Below are 21,786 nucleotides of genomic sequence, written 5' to 3'. Positions count from 1 at the left end.
GGCACGATTGACATTTGGGGACAGAAAATTCTTCATGGTGGACTGTGCTGTGCATTGTAGGGTTTTTTAGCAGTGTCCCTGACCTTCATCCACCAGATGCCTGTAGGAACCCCCCCAACCAGACATGACAACCAAAACTGTCTGCAGACCGTGCCACATGCCCTCTGGGGGGCAACGGCACCCCTTTGAGGACCACCGCTCTGGCTCTTTTGTTAGGTTCACAAAAAAGGAAGAAGTAAACTTGGGATTTCCCTGCAACCCCCCTCAGCTTAACATGATACTAGTTCACATGCGCAAAGCTTTAGGTAGATTCATTTCTGTCACCCTCACAACAACCCTATGTAGTAGGCTATCCTGTTATTCCCATTGTATAGAGGAGGAAACTGAGGCACAGAGACGTTCAGCAGCCTGCCCAGAGTCATATAGTTAACTAGAGGCCCTATGCACGAAATTCGTGCAAGGGGCTCGGCCCTCGTAGCCGCGGCGGCTTGCCTCAGCCCTCACAGCCCCAGCTTCGTCCAGAAGGTCATCCAGAAGGACGTCCGGAGGGTCATTCAGCTGTCCGGTCTAATTAGCATATTACGCTTTTATTATTATAGATAAGCAATTACAAACACAGGCTCCAGAGTTGAGTCTTACTCTGCTGCCCCCCAGAAAGGCAAGGCAAATACTCGCTGCCCAGCACTGTGCTAGGAACTTGCAAATGTGTTGTATTTCCGTTAATCCTCATGTCTTCACTGAAAGACAGACTACTGTCTCTGCTTTGCAGCTGAGAAGACAAGCTCAGTGAGGTTAGGACACTTGTCTAGGGGCACACAGCATTTACATGGCCAAACCAGGCGTTGACCCTGAATCTGTCTTTCCACTTTATCCCGTTGCCTTTTTGGGTGCAGAGAAGGGAGGCCATTGACAAATGACTTCAGGGACTTAGGGAAGTCGATAATTTAGAGCAGCGGTTGCCACCCTTTTGGACCTCACGGACCACCGCTGATTTAAAGGGTGTCTCAGACATTCACTCGGGGCAGGTGGAAGGGTTAGCAAGGGCCCCAGCCATAAGCACGGAAACAAAACAAAGAGTAATGGCATCTGGGCAGCCAGACCCCGCCTCCCATCCCATCTCCGCCGCTGGCGGCCGAGTGCCTCGGGCAGGCGACTTCCCCTGCGTGTGCCTTGGTTTCCCCCACCTGTGAAATGGGATGAACAATAGAGCTGATCCCACAGGCTGTAGGTGACGTCAGAAAAACACTGCCCGCACAGTGCTCAGCACAGCACCTGGGGACTGTGATGTGCCCGGGTTTATAATGACCCAGCACCTTGCCTGGCAGTGACCACATTAGCTCCCTTGTCTCCAACTCTGAGTTGGGGTGACCCTCCTCCCCGAAGTGCTGCGGTGCAGGCAGGAATCCCATTCACCCATCCATCAAGGGGAGAGATGGGGCTCGATGGCTCCCCGGCTGACGACAGTCATAAACAACCGTGAGAATTAATGAGTCTGAGATGCACGCAGCCCGCATACCAGCGCAGGGCCTCCTGACAGGATGGCTCGGCCATTTCAGGACAGGCTCCCGAGAGGCCCTGCTCCGGGCTCTCGAGGCAGCGCTGGTCAGAACAGCCACAGCTGCTTCCTGTTTCTAAATCCTGTCCCCATCCTCAGCAGATGGCCTGATCTGAACTTCAGAAAATGCCACATTTAATAAAGTTACCAGTAATGTCCCCCCACTTGGCAATTAGGGTGAGAACGAAAGCAGCATGACTCTGGAATTGATGGTGTGCGTGCGTATCTCTCTCTCTCTCTCTCTCTCTCTCTCTCTCTCTCTCTCTCTCTCAGCATGGCACACACTCTCCCACTTTGCTGCGTTTTTAGGAATCGCTGTGTAATGGTTAACTGCTGCTCTAATGGCAGCTGCTCCGGTCCCTCCCATCAGCCGTGGAACCCCAGCTTTTCGCTATCTCCCTCTCTGATTGAGGAATCGGCACCCAGACCCCTCGCACCGCGCCGTGCCAGGCGGGGTGCCTTCCTGAGCTGCGCAGTGCTCCGCGGGGAGCCTCCTTCCTGGCGCAGTTGCTCATCATTAGCCTCCCCTCCCCATTCAGCGAGGCGCTGCCGAGCACTGGGCTGAGGGCTCCAGAGCAGCTGCCTGCGTGTTCCTCAGGCTGCTCGGGCTTTTCCGGGGAGAGGGAGCTAACACGCGCCAGCGGGCCTGCCGTTGGCTCTGTCCTCGTGTGGGGGAGGCAGCCACTGGGCCTGGGCGCCCGGCCAGGCCAGGGTATGCACAGCCCTGCACGGGAAAGTGTGGTCTGTACGATAGTGCTGACTATGCACATGCATGTGTGTGCACACAAGTGCACATGGACGTGTGCCTCTACAGGTGTGCCTGTGGGCATATGTATTCACATGTGGACACATGTGCCATCATGGACGTGTGCCTCTACAGGTGTGCCTGTGGGCATATGTATTCACATGTGGACACATGCGCCATCATGTATGTATATTTAGAAACTGGCACACGAGTCCCGTCAACGTCTAGTTACCGCAGCCCCTTTAAAAGCTTTAGAAAGACAAGTTTCCTGGGTAGCTTAAGAACCCTGGTTACATAGAAAAATCGCTAGTACAGGGAGTTATAAAAGCCCAAATTTCCAAAAGAAGTAATTAGCAGCAACCGTTACCGAGTAGATACCATGTTCCAGGCATTTTACAAACACTCTCCTTTTATCTTTGCAGCAATCCTAGGAGGTAAGGACTTTGTTTTCCCCAATTTACAGATGAAACATGAAGGCTCAGAAAGGTTAAGCAACTTTCTTGGGGTCACAGAGCTAGGAAGTAGCAAAGTTCAAAGGTGGACGCAAACAAGCTCACTCCAGAACTAGCATCAATACCTGCTTCATAACTGCCTCCTATTTCTAACATCTGAAAGTGTGTGTGTGTGTGTGTGTGTGTAGGTGTGAATGTCTGGTACATGTGTGTAGGGAGTCCACACTTCCCCGGGGCTGAGCACCTGGAGAAGGTGATTGGCACCTGGCAGAGTCCAAAGCCTGGCTTGTCTGACATCCTCAGCCAGGCAGGGAGGAAGCGCCCAGACCTCGCTCTGGAAAGGAGGGCTGGCGTTTCATTCAGGCCTAATCAGGCGGGAATAGAACCTGGGCAGCTGATGGGGCCGGGGCGTGAGGATGGTAGACAGGGTAATGGTCCCCCCAAAGGTGCCCACACCCTAATCCCTGCAACCTGGGAATATGTGACCTTCCCTGGCTCAAGGACTTTGCAGAGGTAATTAAGTTAGGCATCTTGAGATTGGGGGGGGTCATCTAGATCAGGGGTCCTCAAACTTTTTAAACGGGGGGCCAGTTCACTGTCCCTCAGACCGTTGGAGGGCCGGACTATAGTTTAAAAAAAACTGAACAAATTCCTGTGCACACTGCACATATCTTGTTTTGAAGTGAAAAAACAAAACGGCAAAAACACCCGCATGTGGCCCGCGGGCCGTAGTTTGAGGACGCCTGATCTAGATGATCCAGTGAGCCCCAGATAATCACACGGGTCCTTATAAGTCAGAGGCAGGAGGATCAGCGCCACAGGAAGATCGGAAAACGTTACACTGTTGGCTTTGAAGGTGGAGGAAGGGGTCACGAGCCAAGGAATGCGGGCAGCTTCTAGAAACCGGAAAAGGCAAGGGGATGATCCTCCCCTAAAGCCCAGAAGGAATGCAGCCCTGCCGAGGCCCTGACTTTGGCCCAGGCATCTGAGCTGCAGGACTGTGAAGGTCATATGTATGTGAAGGTCATATTTATTGATACATAGAATCTGTTGTTTTAAGCCACTTAGTTGTGGTAACTTGTTACAGCAGCCACAGGCGACTAATACACAGAGCGACTCCTTGAAACCCGGGGGCGTGCAGTGGCATTTTTGTGGCCCTCCAGCCAGGGTACTCTCTTACCACTCCTGAGTCAGACCCACTTGGGACAGCTTTGGAGTTTCAAGGGACCTGGTCCAGCTCGTGTGTAGATGAAGTCTAGGGACCTGCCTGCTTCATTCTACCTGGAACCACCATAGCGTCTGAAACTCTTCCTGCTCTGAGCCTCCCAAGGGCTCCATGCTTAGGTCCACGTGTTGTCTCAAAACCGGGGAAGTTGAGTCGCCTCCGTTCAAAGCCCTCAAATGCTTTCCCATCACTCTGAGACTCAAGACACTGCATGGATTGGCTGCTGCCCATCTCTGCAGCCTCATCTCCCGCCATCCAGCCCACCAGCCGTGCTGAGCATCTCTCGGGTCCTTTGCACATGCTGTTCCCTCTTCTTCCAGGACTCTTCCTCGCCCTCTTTACTGGGTCAGCTCCTCTTTATTCTCAGGTCTCAGCTCACGGTCACTTCCTCTGAGGCCCCATCCTGACTTCTCAGATCCCTCTCTTACGAGTTCTCACTGCTACTCAGACTTGTCCTTCAGACAACCTACTAGGAGTCTAATTATGATGGTTTGTGTGATTATGTAAATGACATCTGAGTCCCTCACTAGAATTACAACTCCATGAGGGCAGGGACCTCACCTGTTTGCTCCCTTTGGGATCCTCGCTGTCTACTTGGCAGGTGGCAGGTGCTCCATGAATATTTGTCAAATTAATGAGCAGTTCATCTAGATCCATTTGGATGGCAAGGCCAGACCAAGTTGAGAATCCACGTCCCACCACCTCCAGAGGTCATCCATTGGTGCCCAGAGGAGGGGACATACCCTTTCTGGTGCCTCTGGGAGCATCCCTGGAAATGGGAGGTACCCACCAACTTTACTGAGTAACCAACAGCCCCCCTTCAGCACGCAGCCTGGTGATGGGTGTGTCTCCTGGATGTGAGGCGCGAAGGTCAAGTTAATCAGGCATGTAAACACATAACTAGAGAGTGACAGGCACTTATGCTGTCCAGCTAATTGGGCACTTAATATGGAGACATTAAACAGGCAAACAAAACCAGCCTGCCCATGCAGACAGGCCTGCTAGCAGCTTCGCCACTTAGAGTTTGGGTTGGCTCATTGAATATCGTGGGAGAAGGGGGTAAAGGGTGACCCCCCAGATTCTGGTTTGAGCAAGCCAGTGGGATGGTGGTGCCATTTTTGGAGAATAAGGAAATGTTTTCTGGAGACGGGGGTGGGAATAGAGAGCTGCCAAGATGATGGCCAGGTGAATGCCCAAGTCTGAGATGCCTGTGAAGACATCCATGTGACAACGTCATGCAGACAAGTAGATGGACAGACCTGGCGCTCAGAAGGCAGTTTCCTGGCAGAGGGCACACGAGGTAGAAAGGACTAGATAAGAGTCTGAATCTGAGGTCAGTAGACTAGATGGGCTTTGAGGGAAATGGGAGGGGTTCTGTGATTTTCTGAAAATGCATCAGACTTCCTGTGCTTGTTTCTTAGGGAGGTTCCAACAGTCATCATCAGATACTTAAGAGCCCATGACTCAGAGAAGAATTAGACCATCAGCCTGATACTGTGGGAGATGCAGGTGGTCCCTGGTCCTGGAAGGTCCTGAGTACCCTGTCTCTGCTTCCAGGCGCCTGGTGGACCGTCTGGAGAACATGAGGAAGAACGTGGCTGGGGATGGAGTGAACCGCTGCATCCTGTGTGGTGAACAGCTGGGGATGCTGGGCTCTGCCTGTGTCGTGTGCGAGGACTGTAAGAAGGTACCATCACCCTCCTCTTCTCTTCCCTGCACCGCTGCTCATTACATGCAGAGGGGATAGGCCTGGGATCAAACCTTGGGGTACCCTTGGTCTTGGGAGTAGAGCTTGGATCCTGAAGGGTAGTTGCCAGAATATGATTCCTACTGGGATGCTCTCACATCCAGCTGTCCCCCGAGGTAACCCTGATCCTGGTTCCTCCCATGAAACTCACTGTGACCCTTCTGTCCCCTCGGAGCTCAGGTCCATCCAGGATGAACTTGGGAGCTTGAGGTGGGACCTGAGCTAAGGTTGAGCCTGCAAGTATCCTGGTTGTGGCTTAGCAAGTTACATGTCAGGTTGATGAGCATGATGGACTCGTGTCTAGACACGTGTGTATGTGGAAGGCTAACCCAGCATTCTCTTAACCTGGGTTATAGTACAAGTGACTTAGAAAGCCCCTCTCCAGCCCAGTTAGGACCACTGGGCTTCGAGAGCCTTTATTCTTGAAGCGGGGGGGGTCTCCTCGTATTCCTCCACCCTGTACCCTCTCCTCAGCTTGACAATTCCAGGACACTGACAGAACTGTCCTTGGGTCTGCCTGATTCCCAGGAAAGGAACTTAGGAGCATGAGCCACCTGGAAACACCCATAGAGTCACTTGGCATCTCCTGCTTGGGGTCCCGTTTAGCGTTTAGATGGAATATTGAGGGAAGTTGATCTATCCCAAAAATCTCATCTGCCGCAGTCAGCCAAGAGTGAGAATTCAGCGACCCATCAGGCTTTCCTATTTGCCTTGACTGCCAGGAAACAGCCAAAAATATAATATCCCATCACGTTATGTGGTGGCGTTTACTCACATAACTTCCTTCTCCTTGAAGATTTGAAGCTGTGAAGCTGTGGTTGTGGCCTAGGTGGTCTCAGATTCGCGTGGGAAGGGAAAGGAAATACATTAGTAGGCCATGTGAATACAGGGCCTTTCCTCTTTAAAAATCCTCTCCGTCATCTCCCCTGTATGGATGCTCAAAACTCAGTCCCCACAGCCACTCCTGGAGAATTTTTTTATTCAGTGCTTGGGAATGACTCCAGTTCTTGGTATTGGAAATTAAGACTCAAGCTGGAACTTTATTCTAACTGGCCCTGGCCATGGACAGGAGTTGAGAGAAGGAAAGTTCTAGCTCTTTGCAATGGGCTTCCGTTGCCACCTCCCCTGATCATGAGCACCTGGCATATCTGAATGTACACTGGCCGCTGTTTTGTCCCCAGAATGTCTGCACCAAGTGTGGGGTGGAGACCTCCAACAACCGCCCACATCCTGTGTGGCTCTGCAAAATCTGCATCGAGCAGAGGGAGGTGAGTAGACGTGTTCTTTCTAGTGTCTAGAGCACACTTCCTTTTTATCCAGTTCCCCCTTCCTCTCTAGAGCCAGGGAAACAGGGTGGCAGATGGGGACTGGAGAACCTAGGCAAGGATGTGTCTTAAGGGTTTGGTATAAAAGGAACCAGCTCAGCTGTGGACACTGGCAGAACAGCCCCTGAGTGTTTGAGTGAATTTCTTTTCCCTTCAAGTTCTGTGACTTTTCTCTTCCTAGTAATAGGGAGCAGCACACCACATTTAAGAGCTGGAAGGCTTGGTCTCTAGTCTTTGCCCTTGTACTGTCTGGCTGTGAAGCCTTATACTAGCTCATATCCTCTGATGTCCAACTTTCTCTTTCAAGAAAATGGGTCTACTCAGGCCCTCTCTGTTGAGTGGTCAGGGATATTGTGTGGATCAAATAGAAATTCTGAAAGGCTGCATACTGGTGAAAAAAGTGTGCTGGCTGTTGTGTCCATGTGCTTAGGGGAGGGAGAAAAGTTAAAAACTGGCACTCGTGAAGGCAAGAGCAATATATTTGGCTGCCATGTCATCATCCTCTCCCTCTCCTCCCCAAGGTGTGGAAGCGTTCCGGAGCCTGGTTCTTTAAGGGCTTCCCCAAACAGGTCCTCCCACAGCCTATGCCCATAATGAAGACCAAGCCCAAGCAGCCTGCCAGTGAGCCCGCTGTCCCAGAGCAGCCTACCCCCGAACCCAAGCACGCTGTTCGGGCTCCAACTCAAGGTAGGACAAAATGAGTGATCCTTTCAGGACCAAGGACAGCTCTCAGCTAACTGGTCTACCTGGAGAGTGTCGCGTGTCCTGCTATGTTTGTGTTTCTACCCAGTTGGTGGACAGGCAGTCTCTGGGTTTGGGGTTTGGGGATCCTATGTCCCCGTCACAGCTCACCGTGAACCCTTATGAAGAAGATAGCACAGAGAACTCTTCAACAATGTCAGGCATTTTTGATGGAGTATTTAGAGGTACAGCAGAGGTGGAAATTAAAATTAGGAACAAAGATAATATATAATGTTCACAACCAAACTACACACTGGAGCCTGGGGGCATTTGGGGCTTGCTGAGAAGGCCTTCCTCACCCCTGATATTTCTTACATCCACCATCAGCAAATCTGAAATTGGACTAATTAAAACGGGAAGTTGAATAGAAAGGAAATTTAGTAAAAGAAAGTTATCACTACTATGGATACTATCACTATCATCCAATTATTATTATTAATTATTAAAATGATGATTAAAAGAGAGAGGCAAAAATATACAAAGAAAAAAGGCCACCACAATAAAAATACATTAACTGGATGAGGCCACTGGGACTGATCAGATAAAGGCCTTGCAATAATTCCAGTTAACACTAAGTGATCATTTTGGGATGACAACTCTGGAGTTGAGTGCAAGCAGTGCTTCTGGAAGGAAGGTCTCAAAAATTGAAGTGCCTGAGCATGTCTCCTATAAGATAACTTCTTAATGTACCTGGTACTGTGTCTGGCACTCAAAAGGCATCAACAAATACTTCCTGACAAAGGGAGCAATTTCTATCCCTTGCAGAGAATTACCAAATTGTCCATCTCCACTGCATCCTGAGGAGCCCCGGTCTCTATCAATAGACCATCCTTCTTCCTAGTTAAGCACTTCCCCCTCTAGGTCAAGAAGATTGTAGAGCCTAACTGTCAAGATCATGGACATATGCCCGGCCGGTGTGGCTCAGTGGTTGAGTGCCAATCTACGAACCATGAAATCACGGTTCGATTCCCAGTCAGGGCACATGCCCAAGTTGTGGGCTCGATCCCCAATAGGGGGTGTGTAAGAGACAACTGATCAATGATTCTCTCTCATCATTGATGTTTCTATCTCTCTGTCCTTTCCTCTCGGAAATCAATAAAAATATTTTTAATTAAAAATGAAAAAATCTGGGCATCTGAGGGCAGGAGGACCAGAATCTTTATTCCAGCTCTGCCACAGACCAGTTCTGTGAGCTTGGGCAAGTGTCCTAACCTCTCTGAGATTCGTTCTTCATCTATGGGGTGGGGCAAAATAGATTTACAGTTGTGAGTGTGCGGAACACAGATATTAATTGTTTTACTGTTTTTCACATGAACAGCTGCAAACCTACTTTCGCCCCACCCCGTATAACATGGGGCTAATAACTCATTGGATTCGTTTGAGTATTAAATAAGATATTACATGCCAAGTGCTTCGCAGAGTGCAGCACTGAGTAAATGCTGACTGATAACATATAATGTTCGTCACCTGTGCACAGACACATGTAGGTGGCACAAACTAGATAAACGCTGGACAACACAGACCACTCTGGAAATGTGGTGGATGTAACCCCACTCACTTCACTGGAGAGAAGTAACATCACCAGCACTGCATAGTGACGCTTAGAAAGTTAGAATAACATCGGTGCTGGTGAGTGTGTGGGGAGACGAGTACTCTCTAGACTGTTGGTCTAGACCAGTGGTCGGCAAACCGCAGCTCACGAGCCACATGCGGCTCTTTGACCCCTTGAGTGTGGCTCTTCCACAAAATACCAAGTGCGGGCGCGCACGTACAGTGCGATTGAAACTTCATGGCCCATGCGCAGAAGTCGGTTTTCGGCTCTCAAAAGAAATTTCAATTGTGGTCCTGTTGATATTTGGCTCTGTTGACTAAGGAGTTTGCCGACCACTGGTTTAGACTGTAAGTCACCTCCAGCCTTTTGGAATGTAATATGGCAGACTTTATTAAAATGGGGAATATATATACCAGGCGTCCCCAAACTACGGCCCACGGGCCACATGCGGGTGTTTTTGCCGTGTTGTTTTTTTACTTCAAAATAAGATATGTGCAGTGTGCATAGGAATTTGTTCATAGTTTTTTTTTAAAACTATAGTCCGGCCCTCCAACGGTCTGAGGGACAGTGAACTGGCCCCCTGTTTAAAAAGTTTGAGGACCCCTGAATACCATTTGATCCAGCAATCCCTCTCTGAGATTATATAAAACAGCAATCCAAGTACCATATAAAAGATATAGATATATTTCTTGCATCATTACCTTACGACAGCAAAACACTGGAAGAGGTTCGTTAGTAGGGGAATTGTTGACTGGACTATGATATATATCCACACCACGCTATAGTAGGGGTTATTTAAAATGGAATGATGTCAGTGTCCTTTATGGATTTGGAATTATGTCCATATGTGCTTTCAGTATTCTCTTAACAAACATTCACTGGGCACCGAGGGAGTTCCAGACTCTGTTCTAAGCCCTGGAGATAGAGTGGTGTTTGCAACAGACGAAGTCCCCCGCCTTCATGCAGCTAAAATTCTGGGGGGGGGGGGGGGGAAGCAGGTGCTCGACCAGCCACCTATGCAAACGCAATCTAGTATCGGGCAGCGATAGGTGCTGGGGATGGACACGGAGCAGGTAAAGGGGCAGACAGTGACAGGAGGCCCCACTCGGGACAGAACGGGCAGAGAAGGGCTGTCTGAGGAGGATCTTTGGGGAGACGCGTGACTGAAATGATAGCGAGGACCCAAAGAATCTTCGGGACTATGGTGTGCGTGGGGCTTAAGGTTGGAATGTGCTTGGTGAGTCCTGGGAAAATCGGATTAAGCGGGCAAAGCCCACCTAGAAGAGGATGTAGCCAGTGGTCCCAGTTTGGCCCGTGTCCAGCCTGTGTGCGTTCACATGCTTGTGCAGGCAAAGGAAATATGTGAGATTGTAAACAAAAGCTACGTCAAAGGGCCGGTGGGGGCGGGGGGAGAGTTTTAACTTTAAAGAGCCCTTGGGAGTGGAGGGTGGGCCCCTTTGTGGCGCTGCGTAAGTGGTGGCCCTCCTGCACCGTACAAAGCAGTCCCCCACCACTGTGCTCCCCCTCCAGGTGACGCTGAAGACAGGAGGGGCCCAGGTCAGAAGCCAGGCCCCGAGCTGGCCTCTGCGCCTGGCCGAGGAAGCTACGGGCCTCCTGTGCGCAGGGCCTCGGAGGCACGAATGAGCTCAGCCGGCCGGGACTCGGAGGGCTGGGGCCAAGGCCATGGCGGGGCAGCCGGTGACTCCAGCCGGAGCCCAGCAGGTGAGAGAGAGGGGGGCAAATCCGGGCAGGCTTCCTGGATGAGGAGAATCAGAACGAATGGGGAGGGGAGTGTTTTTATTCGCTTATCCATTCGGTGCTTATTGAGCACCTACTGTGTGCCGTGTTCAACGCCAGATGCTGGTTCTAGCCTATGGTGGAGGAAAGGTAGGACTCAGAGACAATTCTGACTCCAGACATCCAAAACTTTTGGTTACATCCTTTTCTTACTCTAATGCCTGCATTTCTTTTGTAGCGAGGTCATGAGACTGCCTCTGATTAGATGGGCTGAATATTAGTTCCCTCGGGGACCTCTGGCCTTCTCTTTCTGAATAGGGGGTTCGTGGCGTAGCACCTCAGTTCCTCTTGGCAGGAGAGCTGGGGAGCAGTATCTGAGGGTCTCCAGCAGACTCTGGAGACCGACTGCCACAGACCAGCCAACAGACATTGGATAAACTCCTTAACCTTGCCGGGCCTCAGTCTCCCCATTTATAAAATGGGGTGTAGAGATTAAATAAGTTTCTCATATGTAAAGTCCCTGGCACATGGTAAGCATTAAATAAATGTTAACTCATCATTATCAAGTAGCCCCTCAAGTTCAGAGAGGGGGAGTGACCAGCCCAGAGTCACACAGCTTACAAAGGAGCATGCTCGGATGCAAAGTTAGGTCGATGTGAAGATATAGACCCGATTCTTTCAAGAATAATACAATAATATCAACACCTGCCAGATGTTGAGTGTTACTACAGGTTCTGAGCACTTTGCAGGCATTGCATCATCGCATCTCCACCATATGCTATGCGGTAGGTACTGTCATCCCCATTTAACAGATGAGGAGACTGAGGTCCAGGGAGGAGAGGTCATTTGTGCGAGGTCGTATAGGTGGAAGCGATATCACAGAACCTGTGCTTTTTCCACACCCAGGTGACTGGCCCAGGGGGTCTGAGTATTGGAAAGAGCGAACCCACTAAGAGGCAGGGAGGTCCGAAGGAGCTGAGGGTGTTGGGGGGCCGCGTTCAGATCCAGAAGGCCTTGCTTTATGCCGGCTGCCCAGTGCCAGCTTATTTCTGCTTCCACTGTGTGTGCGTGCACCGTGACGGCTGCTTCCTTCCTTTCTCCCGCAGGCTTGAGACGGGCCAACTCAGTCCAGGCCTCCAGACCCGCCCCAGCCTCGACGCCGAGCCAGGCACCTCCTCAGCCTGGGCAGCCAGGTACTTGCCGCCCGCCCAGCCACCCCGGCTGTCATGTCAGTCAGCGGTGACCCCAATTCCCCCCATCCTTGCTGGCAGAGCCCCGGCTCTCTGCAAAGCTGCAGCCACCGCCGAATCCTAAGCTCTTCTAAGACCCTTAGAGTAATCCTCGGGCTGGGGAGCCGGGCGGGGCACAAGCGGGCAGCGTAACCAGCTGAATGCAAGAAGGGACAGCACTTCATTCTCAGCATTGCCCGCCTTCAGCGACGGTGGCTCCACTGGCACAGTTTTCACCACATGCACCTACCACCTGCCCTCTTACGTTCCTGATCTTTCTTCAAACGGACACGCTTCGCAAGCCTGGCTGAGGGCCCGCTACCACAAACTCTCTCAAGGGGAATGTAAGGCCACGGGGCTGTAATAAAATGACACATGTCCCCAGAAGGGTTGTGTGAGATTCAGGAAGAAATGGTGAGCAACGAGATTAGTAACGTGGGGAAATCTGAGCACATATGGCTTGTGAACGACAAAGGAAATGATGTCTAATTGGGGCGGTGCGGGTTTTGTTAGCTTAAAAGAAACCTATGAAAATGGCATCAACGGGAACCAGTGCTCCGTACTATAGAGAGGGCGTGTGAGAGCACCACACACCGGGTGGTGTAGAATAACAGAAACGGGTGGTCTCCCAGGTCTGGAGGCCGGAGGTCTGAGGTCAAGGTGTCGGCAGGGCGGACTCCTCCTGAGGCTGTGAGGGAGGATCTGTTTCGTTCCTCTTAGCCCCTGGGGCCTCGGGCATTCCTCGGCTTCTAAATGACGCCCTCCCTGTGTCTCCCATCATCTTCCTTCTAAGGATGTCTCTCTCTCTCTGTCCAAACTTCTCTTTTATATACACTGAGTGGCCAGATTATTATGATCTCTGAATGCATAATAATCTGGCCACTCAGTGTATATCCTATATAATAAAAGGCTAATATGCAAATTGTCCCCTCAACCAGGAGTTCGACCAGCAGGCAGGCCAGCCAACTGCCCATGTCCCCTCCACCTGGCCAGGCTGGCCGGACCCCACCCAGAATGCACGAATTCATGCACTGGGCCTCATATGTGTGTGTGTGTGTGTGTGTATACACACACACACACACACACATATATATATATATATATATATATATACACACACACACACACACACACACACACACACACACACTGAGTGGCCAGATTATTATGCATTCAGAGATCATAATAATCTGGCCACTCAGTGTATATATATTATTGATTTCAAAGAGGAAGGGAAGGAGGGAGAGAGAGAGAGGAACATGAATGAGAGAATCATGGATCGGCTGCCTCCTGCACGCCCCCTACTGGAAATCAAACCCGTAACCCGGGCATGTGCCCTGACAGGGAATCAAGCTGTGACCTCCTGGTTCATGGTGGATGCTCAACCACTGGAGCCACGCCGGCCGGGCCAAACCTCTCCTTTTGATAAAGACACAGTCCTATAGATTAAGACCTGCCCCAATGACCTCATCTGAACTTGACCATCTGCAAAGACCCTCTTTCCACCTGAGGTCACACTCACAGGTGCTGGGGGATCAGGGCTTGAAGATCGTTTCGGGAACACAGTCAAACCCACGGCAGAGGATAATGATCTAAATGAATGTAATGAAAATTAAACAAGGCAACGAAATTCTCGTGCCTCTGGCCTGAGGAGGTTCTGAGCCTGGGGCCTGTTCGCTCTTGTTCAAAGGGGAAACCCACCAAGTTTAGAGAGGTGCTGAAGCCAGAGGCGCACTCCAATGAGACTTCCCCGGGGGGTCAAGTTGAAAGGAAAAGGCAGCCTGGGGGCTCTCATGGTGGTGTTGACTGCTATTCCATCCCTGACATCGTGAAGAATCCACTGGGTCACTAATGACCCCACAGCATTGATGGATTCAAAGTGTAAACTTGCCCATCACCTCGCACACAATTCTCACTCCATTCCTTTATCAGCCTCAAAGCCAGTGAAACGTGAAGAGCAGGCATTATTAGCCCATTTCAGAGAGGAGAAAGCTGAGGCTCAGGAAGGAAACATTGGGGCTTGAACCCAGGCCTTCCTGACTCCAGAATCCTCCATGGGACTGTTCCTGCAGCCCCAGGTACCTCTGCACATGACTGTTACCCCTGGCCTGTGTCCATGCCCAGGAAACGGGGGGGACAGGGGGCGGACACTAAAATGATGCCACCTTCTCTGCTCTATCTCTCCTCTCTTCTCTCCACGCAGGGCCCCCAGGAGGCAGCAGGCCCAGCCCTGGGCCAGCAGGACGCTTTTCTGACCAGAGACCAGGCAAGTGCTCGCTGCTCCCCATGCCTGCTCGAGTGACCACCTCTCTCCCACTTCTCCACAGAGAGCAGGGGGTGCCTGATCTTGGCCCAGCCTACCCCCCGAGACCTCAACCACACTTAGAGTGATGGAGAGCACACCCTGCCTGGATTCAAATCCCTGATCCTTCACATCCCAGCTGTGTGACCCGGGGCAAGTTACTTAACTTCCCTGAGCCTCGGTTTCCTTATTTCGAAAATGGGAATATTACTAGGACCTACTTCTGTGACTGTTGTGAGGATGAAACAGACTAATACATGTAAAACCTTAGCACGTGGCCTGGAATGTTTAAGACCATGCTAAGCGACAGTGACTATTACATATGACATATATGCCTGGTCAACATCACACTCATCGCTGTGGCTACAGCGTAATCATTGCTTCCTGATGCACCAGGCACGATTTTGTATATGTATTCAATAATTTTTTAAATAATAGCTACTACGGTTTGAGTGACTTCCGGTGTGATAATTCCCATTTTACAGATGAGAAAACTGAGGCTCAGAGACATTAAGTAATTTGCCCTATACCACACCGCAGAGGTGCAAGCCCAGGCTATCTAGCGTCAGAGCCCACACCACTGATCAGTCCCCCTTTGAGGTCTGTTTTGCCTGAATCTGATTAAGCTCGTGGGACTTGTTATAAAACTTGGACTTCAAGGCCCCACTACATGGGCTACTGATTCTGCGTGGGGCCCAGGAACCTGCATTTTGCAAGCTCCCCTCGGTGGTTTTGGCAAAGACAGCGTTCTGAGAACCAGTGAACGGCACCATGTGGCCACCCTGTCAACTGGAGGCGATAATTCTGTGTGGCAGGGCTGTGGGCGAGTCCGGTGCACCTGGCATACAGTCGGTGCTCCTCACTCGCGCTCATGCTGTAGCAGTTGTTGCTGCTGTCATTGGAACACAGGGACTCAGCTGCCTCTTTCCTGCCCTCTCTCCGTCTCCCCTGCAGACGTGGCCCCCAGTGACTGCTATCCAGGGGCCTCCATCCCACCCTGGGAGGAGCGATTGGGAGTCGGAGCCAGGGAGGACCGAGCGGGCCACCCACCAGGCCCTTATTCCCAAGTGTCCGCTGCCGCCCCCCAGCCTGTCGCGACCCCTGCCCGCCAGCCCCCACCCCCGGAGGAGGACGAGGAAGAAGCCAACAGCTACGATTCGGATGAAGGGAGTATGTGGCACTTAGGGGAGGGGTGTCTGGGAAAAATCCCCTTCAGGGTCCCCCCCCCAGGGAAACGGGATGGCTCCAGGGGTGGCCATAGACACCCTCCCAGCTCCACAACATGCCAACCATGATCAGTGCATTAACCGAGTTATAAAGACACAAGCTTGTATCACTGTGACATCAGCTTACTTAAAATATAGGTGCTATTTCCTTATTGTGGTAAAATACCTGTAACATCAGAGTCACCGTGTAACGCATTGTAAAGAGTGCAATTCGGCGATATTCGCTTTGTCCAGTTTGGCGGCTCCTCACCAAGTAGACCATGGAATTATCACGTGACCAGCATCCACTCCTAGGTGTACCTACCTGCGCGTGTTAGTAGTTCCAAAACTCTCTAATGTGTGTCTTCAAAGAGCAATTTTTTAAAACCATTTTAAAATTTTCTGGATGTTTCTTTTTGCATCCATGCAGTCAGGGATGTGTGAAGTGCCTGCTCTATGCCCCTCCCACTGAGACCCAAGCCCTAGGGACACACACCCGTGTCCCGAGAGCTCGCGGTCAGGCGGAAAGATTGGGCCCTCTTCGATGAAGTGGACCGAGGGCTGTGAGCGGTGGCATGGCTTCGGCCCACGATGTCACCCCTTCTCGTTGTAAAACGAGAAGCAGAATGCTGCCTCCTAGGCGGGACCGGGGAGGGTAAACTGAGGCACCCCCTGGGAAAGTGCTCGGTAAGCTGGAAATCACTATCATTTTAGTGCTAAACACACACGAGGAACGGGGATCACGTAATGCGCACGCCGGAGGTAATAGCACTTGTTGAGCGCCTGTTTCGTGCCGGGCGCTTTTCCAAGTGGGTTCTCGGCACGTGCTCCTGGGATCTTCCCCCGAGGCCTGGGAAGAGTTGTTTTTGCTGCTCCTGTTTCACGGGTAGGGAGACGGAGGCTCCGGCGGCTCAGGGACTTGGCCAAGCTCTCCTGGCCAGTGAGTGGAGGGCCTGCCGGCCCATCTCACCGCTGCCCCACAGCAGAGGCCAGAGCCGGTGAAAGGCCAGCTGTCCCCTCCCCATCCGTGGTCTCCCGGGGGCCTTGGGGGCTGCGGCTTCCTCTCTCTGTAGGCTCGATGCTTAGCCCAGACAGGGCACCTAGTCAGCGCTCGGGAAATGTTTGTCGAATGACTGAATGAATGTTCTCTTGGTTCCTGCCTCTGCCCGCTCCAGCCACCCTGGGTGCCCTGGAGTTCAGCCTTCTCTACGACCAGGAGAACAGCTCCCTGCACTGCACCATCATCAAGGCCAAGGTGGGTGAGGGGCCCCGCTGGGACCACACGGGCTTCTCTGGCTTCTCCGGGGGACTTGGGGAGGACACAGGTCACCAGGCTCCTGCCCGGTCTATCTGTGGCAGTGACAGTGAAGAGAAAAGGGCAGAAAGAGAGAACTTTCTCCGGAGATGGTCCCAGAGGGCCATGTAACTGCAGCCGCCTCCCAGGAACAGAGGCAGCTGGGCTACAAGGGCAGAGCCCAGATCGCTGGAGGGGACGAGTGACAATCCAGCCTCGATGGAGCACTCACCACGTGCCAGGCCCTTTACAGGCGAAATCGTGCGTACGTCTCACCCCTCCACGAAGCAGGATTGTTCTCGTCCCATTTGACCTGCGAGGAACATGCGGCTCAGACAGGTTAAGAAACTTGCCTGAGGACACACAGCCAGGAAGTGACGTGACCGGGCTTGGAACCCCGTCTGCCTGATGCCGGGCTTCTCTTCCTTCTCTCTCTTCGCAAGAGGAAGCACATGGGGTGGACAGATGGGCAGGACAGAGTGGCCGGCCCCCCTAAGACCCCTCGCACCACTGCCTTTTCTCTTGCAGGGACTGAAGCCCATGGACTCCAACGGCTTGGCCGATCCTTATGTTAAGCTGCACCTCCTGCCGGGAGCCAGCAAGGTACCATATGGCCTGGGCCTCTCGCAAGCCAGGAACATGGGCCCTGGCAGGCACCACAGGTTCCCAGCCCAGAGCCTAAAATAGCCCACCTGCCCCCAAACCCCCTCCTCCCTGTGTGGCCAAGTCCTCGCAAGGGGTGAGAGGTGGGCCAGGAGTCATTCTCCCTCAGGGGGCAGGGGCTCTGCCCGTTTCTCCAACCCAGAAACCTGAAATCCGGGAGCTTCCAAAGGCCAGGGCAGAAGCAGATGCCCCCAGGATGCCCTCACCTGCTCACACACCTCCCATGGCTCCCCAGTGCTGACCACAGACCCCCTCCCCCTCCCATTTTATGCCCCAACCAAACCCTCCGCATCTCTCAGGAGAAAGGAATCCCTCTCTTTGGATTTCAGGGCCGAGCGCCTGAGATAATGCTGTTACCGAGAGAAATGTGCCCCCTCCCCCCTTGCAGCTCCCTGGTCATCACTTTGCTCTGGGGAGGAGACGTGGGGTTCGACCCACTCAGAGGGGTTTGCTTTGTCCATTTGATGTGGATGCACTAAATACAAGGGTGACCCTGCACTTGGTTGCATGATCTCAGCAAACTGCACGTTAAAAATCTCTGCAAGTATTACATGCCCCTTAAGACAAAAGAGGACACACACACGTACACACACACACACACACACACACACACACTTTATCTTTTTCTTTGTTTAGATCAAGGAACAGCAATCTCTCCTTTGGCCATGGCCAGACTGTGAAGTGTTCGGCCACTTCTAACTCCCCAGTGACATTTGCTTCTCCTTAGCTCACTCCTAAATCCCAACTTGCTTTGCCAAAGAATCCAGTGAATCGTGCCAGTCCGAATTAGATTCTCACCAGGCCACCTCTTCTGGGTTTAGGACATTTCTAGCCTTCTCTCTCAAAGTGAAAAACTCTGTCTCTTCCCCCCCTCTCCCCGCCCCCTAACGTATTTCCGGCATGAAGGATGCTATTTGGGGAACCCTATGGTATCCTCCCAGTATCCCCAGAAATTGTTCCTTCGCTGCCTAGGAGTGGGTGACTCTTATTTCTGCCTCCCTGACCTATAAATGATATTTTTCTCAAAGGAAAATGTCTCCGCTTTCTTTCTTCCTTATTTATTTATTTATTTTTTTAATCCTCACCCGAGGATATTTTTCCATTGATTTTTAGAGAGAGTGGAAGAGAGGGGGAAAGACAGAGAGAAATATTGATGTGAGAGAAACACATTGATTGGTTGCCTCCTGCGCGAGCCCCGGCTAGGGCCTGGGGCCGCAGAGGAGCCTGCAACTGAGGTACGTGCCCTTGACTGGAATCGAACCCAGGACCCTTCGGTCTGCAGGCTGACAATCTATCCACTGAGCCAAACCGGCTAGGGCTCTTTCTTTCTTTTTTTAAAATCCTCACCTAGGATATATTTTTCCATTGCTCTTTCAGAGAGAGAGAGTGAAAGGGAGGGAGGAGGAGGGAAAGAGAGAGAGAGAGAAACATCAATGTGAGAGAGACACATCAATTGGTTGCCTCGCGCATGTGCCCTGACTGGGGCCGGGGAGAGACCCCACAATCCAGGTACGTGCCCTGACTGATATCGAACCTGCCCACACTCTAACCACTGAACACCACCGCCATGGCTCCGCTTTTTCATCTCAACGGGAAGTTCGAAGAGAGAGCCTGCTGCGTGGGGGGAGGGTGGCTCAGCGTCCAGCCCTGTTGATGGCTGCAGACATCACCCTGAACATGCCCCCCACTCCCTGAGATGTGCCTTTGGGAGCCCCTGAGCCCCTGGACACTCCTAAAGGGCGTGTCTCCTAAATCACTCCGCCTACCCCCACCCCAAATCAGCCCCAAGGGTGTGGCTGCAGGGCTGGCTCCCCGCTGAGGCTGGTGTCTGTCTGTCTGTCTCCGGGCTCTAGTCCAACAAGCTCCGGACAAAAACCCTGCGGAACACCCGGAACCCCATCTGGAACGAGACCCTCGTCTACCACGGCATCACGGACGAGGACATGCAGCGGAAGACCCTCAGGTACCTGCCGGTGGGCCAGAGGGGGCCGAGGCTGGCGACTGGCACGTGTGCGGTCCTTGTGGGGCCACACGTTACAACCTCTCTGCGTAGTGTCTTTCTTTTTTCACTTCTACAAAACCATCTGTATTTCCGGTAGAAACGTCTAAAAAGACAGATAAGTGAAACTCTTAACATCTTGGTGTCTGGGCATCTGGGGTGTGTGTGTGTGTGTGTGTGTGTGTGCGTGCGCGCGTGTGCGTGCGTGCAGAAGTTTCTTATGAAATTGAGTGCTTTAAAAAATAGACCATCATGCCCAGCCAGTGTAGCTCTGCAACTGAGCATCGACCCAGGAACCAAGAAGTTGCCAGTTTGATTCCCAGTCAGGACACATGCCCGGGTTGTGGGCTCCATCCCCAGGAGGGGGTGTGCAGGAGGCAGCCGACCATGAGTCTCTCTCATTAATGTTTCTCCTTCTCTCTCCCTCTCCCTTTCTCTCTCTCTCAAAAAACCAGTGAAAACATACTTTTAAAAATGGACCGTCCTCTTAATCAGGCTGTTTTAAGCACATGTTGATCCATCTTCTCTTCTACCATGTTGTCCCGCGTTGCGTTTTAATTTACATTAGTGATGCGGGAATACGTTCTTCCTGTGGAATATGATAGAGGAAGGAACTCCCTGTTACGTTAGTCCCCGCCCGCCGCCGGAGTCTGCTTCCTCCCTCCGTGAGCACGTGCTTTCTCAGATCAGTGCTGGCAGCTTGGACAGTTTCATGCTGTGTATCTGGAACCTTCCTTTTCTCTTAACGACCTGTCTTAGAGTCATAGCCGTGAGGAACATTTAGATCTATGTCATTTTAACTGCTTCAGGGTTTTCCACAGAATGGATTGATCACAGATTTTTAAAAATGTTTTCATTAATAAATGTTACAAATATACATAAAACTGTAGATTATAATAGAACAAACATCCATGAACCCAGTACTCAGTCTTTTTAAAAAATCTTCACCCAAGGATATGTTCTTATTGATTTGAGAGAGAGAGAGAGAGAGAGAGAGAGAGAGAGAAACATTGATCAGTTGCCTACCATACAGGCCCCAACCAGGGATCAAACCCACAACCTTTTGGTGTACGGGATGACGCTCCAACCAACTGAGCCACCTGGCCAGGGCCTAGTACTCAGTCTTTAAAACACAAACACACGCCTGGCCTAGCGCTCCACAAATAGGAAATAAAGCGCTGCTATGCACATTACACCTTCGTTGCCAGCATCCATCACAGCTCTCGGCACGGAGTAAGAGCTCACGATATGCTCTTTTTCTCCCCCCACCCTTTTTGGGGATCGCAGGATCTCTGTCTGTGATGAGGACAAATTTGGCCATAACGAGTTTATCGGCGAGACCAGATTCTCACTCAAGAAGCTGAAGTCCAACCAAAGAAAGAACTTCAACATCTGTCTAGAGCGCGTGATCCCGGTGAGTGCCTCCCCCTGAGGGGGCGATGGGGGGCGGGGGAGAGTTCTGGGGGTGCTGCCTCCCTCTGGGCCCGCAGGGTGCCGGACAGGACAGCTGCTGAGAGGGGGTGAAGATTTCAGGTCAGAGCCTCCGCGTGGGGTCCTGGCTCTGCCTCTTCCCAGCCCGCTGTTAGCATCACCTCCCTGACCGCCAGAGTCCTCTGTGGTGACCCCGGGGCGGGCGGAGTGGTGAGGCCGTGTGGCCGGCCTGGGTTCAAAGCCCAGGTCTGCTACTCTCCCCTGCTCCCTGGGCTCGGCCAAGGGTCTGAGCTGCTCTGAGCCTCAGCTTCCCTTGTCTGTCCGTGGGCATGATAACAGTACCTGCCTCGTGGGAGGTTTGCGTGAAAGACACCATCAGAACAGAACCTATTACATAGTGAGCACTCGTAAGTGGTTACCTGTTGTCCTTACAGGAGTAATACTGCCTGGCCCACCTGTCACTCATGAAGGCAGAAAGCCCCATGCAGATGAGCAGGGGGCGGGATAGCTCAGTGCTTGAGAGCACAGACTCTGGACCCAGAGGCCCTGGGTTGGAATCCTGGCTCTGCCCCTTGTCACAAACT

General features: G+C 52.0%; 1 protein-coding gene across 1 annotated transcript in view; it reads left to right on the top strand.

Annotated features, from left to right (window-relative positions):
* RPH3A (rabphilin 3A) overlaps positions 1–21,786 on the top strand; it is a 62,344-nt gene that overhangs the window by 30,106 nt on the left and 10,452 nt on the right. Inside the window, exons 5-15 of the mRNA XM_054712608.1 lie at positions 5,535–5,664; positions 6,906–6,992; positions 7,571–7,736; positions 10,873–11,064; positions 12,186–12,272; positions 14,512–14,574; positions 15,565–15,780; positions 16,991–17,070; positions 17,638–17,712; positions 19,626–19,735; positions 21,059–21,185. Of these exons, the coding sequence (XP_054568583.1) occupies positions 5,535–5,664; positions 6,906–6,992; positions 7,571–7,736; positions 10,873–11,064; positions 12,186–12,272; positions 14,512–14,574; positions 15,565–15,780; positions 16,991–17,070; positions 17,638–17,712; positions 19,626–19,735; positions 21,059–21,185 (1,333 nt within the window). The remainder of the gene's footprint in view (positions 1–5,534; positions 5,665–6,905; positions 6,993–7,570; positions 7,737–10,872; positions 11,065–12,185; positions 12,273–14,511; positions 14,575–15,564; positions 15,781–16,990; positions 17,071–17,637; positions 17,713–19,625; positions 19,736–21,058; positions 21,186–21,786) is intronic.

The sequence above is a fragment of the Eptesicus fuscus genome, chromosome 23 (genome assembly GCF_027574615.1).
Source record: "Eptesicus fuscus isolate TK198812 chromosome 23, DD_ASM_mEF_20220401, whole genome shotgun sequence".
Taxonomy (NCBI): domain Eukaryota; kingdom Metazoa; phylum Chordata; class Mammalia; order Chiroptera; family Vespertilionidae; genus Eptesicus; species Eptesicus fuscus.
The sequence above is the reverse complement of the archived record's forward strand: the minus strand, read 5'-3'. Positions and strand labels throughout refer to the sequence as shown.